The sequence below is a fragment of the Plasmodium gallinaceum genome, assembly GCF_900005855.1.
Source record: "Plasmodium gallinaceum strain 8A genome assembly, contig: PGAL8A_v1_61, whole genome shotgun sequence".
Classification (NCBI taxonomy): Eukaryota; Apicomplexa; class Aconoidasida; order Haemosporida; family Plasmodiidae; genus Plasmodium; species Plasmodium gallinaceum.
Genome location: NW_021628220.1, coordinates 1 through 944, shown reverse-complemented (window position 1 = coordinate 944; position 944 = coordinate 1). Strand labels below are relative to the sequence as shown.

At 14.7% G+C, this 944-nt stretch overlaps 1 protein-coding gene across 1 annotated transcript; it reads left to right on the top strand.

Annotated features, from left to right (window-relative positions):
* Nucleotides 1-293: 293 nt before the first annotated feature.
* PGAL8A_00085300 (DNA polymerase alpha, putative) lies at nucleotides 294-817 on the top strand (the record flags this gene model as incomplete). The annotated part of the gene is made up of 3 exons (XM_028671032.1): nucleotides 294-362; nucleotides 576-666; nucleotides 746-817. Coding segments are annotated over 3 exons (232 nt in total), but the record flags the coding sequence as incomplete, so codon positions are not given.
* Nucleotides 818-944: the final 127 nt, after the last annotated feature.

The following is a 944-nucleotide window of genomic DNA, read 5'->3' as shown; positions in this document are numbered from 1 at the left end:
TTTTTTTTTTTTTTTTTTTTTTTTTTTTTTTTTTTTCTGTATTCTGAAAAAGCAGTAAAAATTAAAAATTTATTTTAGAAAAAAAAAAAAAAAATTCTCAAGAAAAATAAGGTATATCCTTATAAATATAATTTTCTTTTGTATGCTTCTTTTATTTTATTTTATTTTTATTTTTTTTTTTTTTTGTTTTACATATATTTAACCCTTTTTTAATTTTCTTCATTTAGTTAGGATATATTTAAATGAATAATATATAAAAATTAAAAAATTTAATGAAATAGATAATATAAAAAATGAGTAATGTTTTTGATAAAATTAAAAAACAGAGATCAAAAGAATGCAAAGCAACTGATTTTTATGAGGTCTCCTTTATTTTTATTAATTTAAAAAATTTATAAATATATATATATATACAAAAATACACTTATTTTAAATATAATTTGTGTGTTACTATAAATAGTTATAACAATTAAATGTATATATATATTTTACACTAATATATAATAAATGAACCTTTTTTTTTTTTTTTTTAAAATAATTATAATACCTATTTTACTTTTCCTATTACTATTTAGGTAAAAAATAAAAATGATGATATATATGAAGTTGTAGATGAAGAAGGATATATTGAAAATAAAAAATCCTTAAAAAATTTTATAGTTGGAGGTATCTACTAAAATTTACACACTTTTATTTAGTATTTCTTTCTTTATATGATAAATTTTTTTTTTTTAAAATTCTTTAGGTGAAAAAGATTTTGATTCAAGTGATGATGTGATAGTAGAAAATGTTAATTATAGTTTATTAAGAAAAAAAAGTAAAAAAAAAAAAAAAAAAAAAAAAAAAAAATATCGTAAGTAAATTTTAAACTATTTAAAACATTATTAGCAAAGTATTTTTAAAAATATAAATATGCACATGTGTATGATTTGATTTAAAGTTCT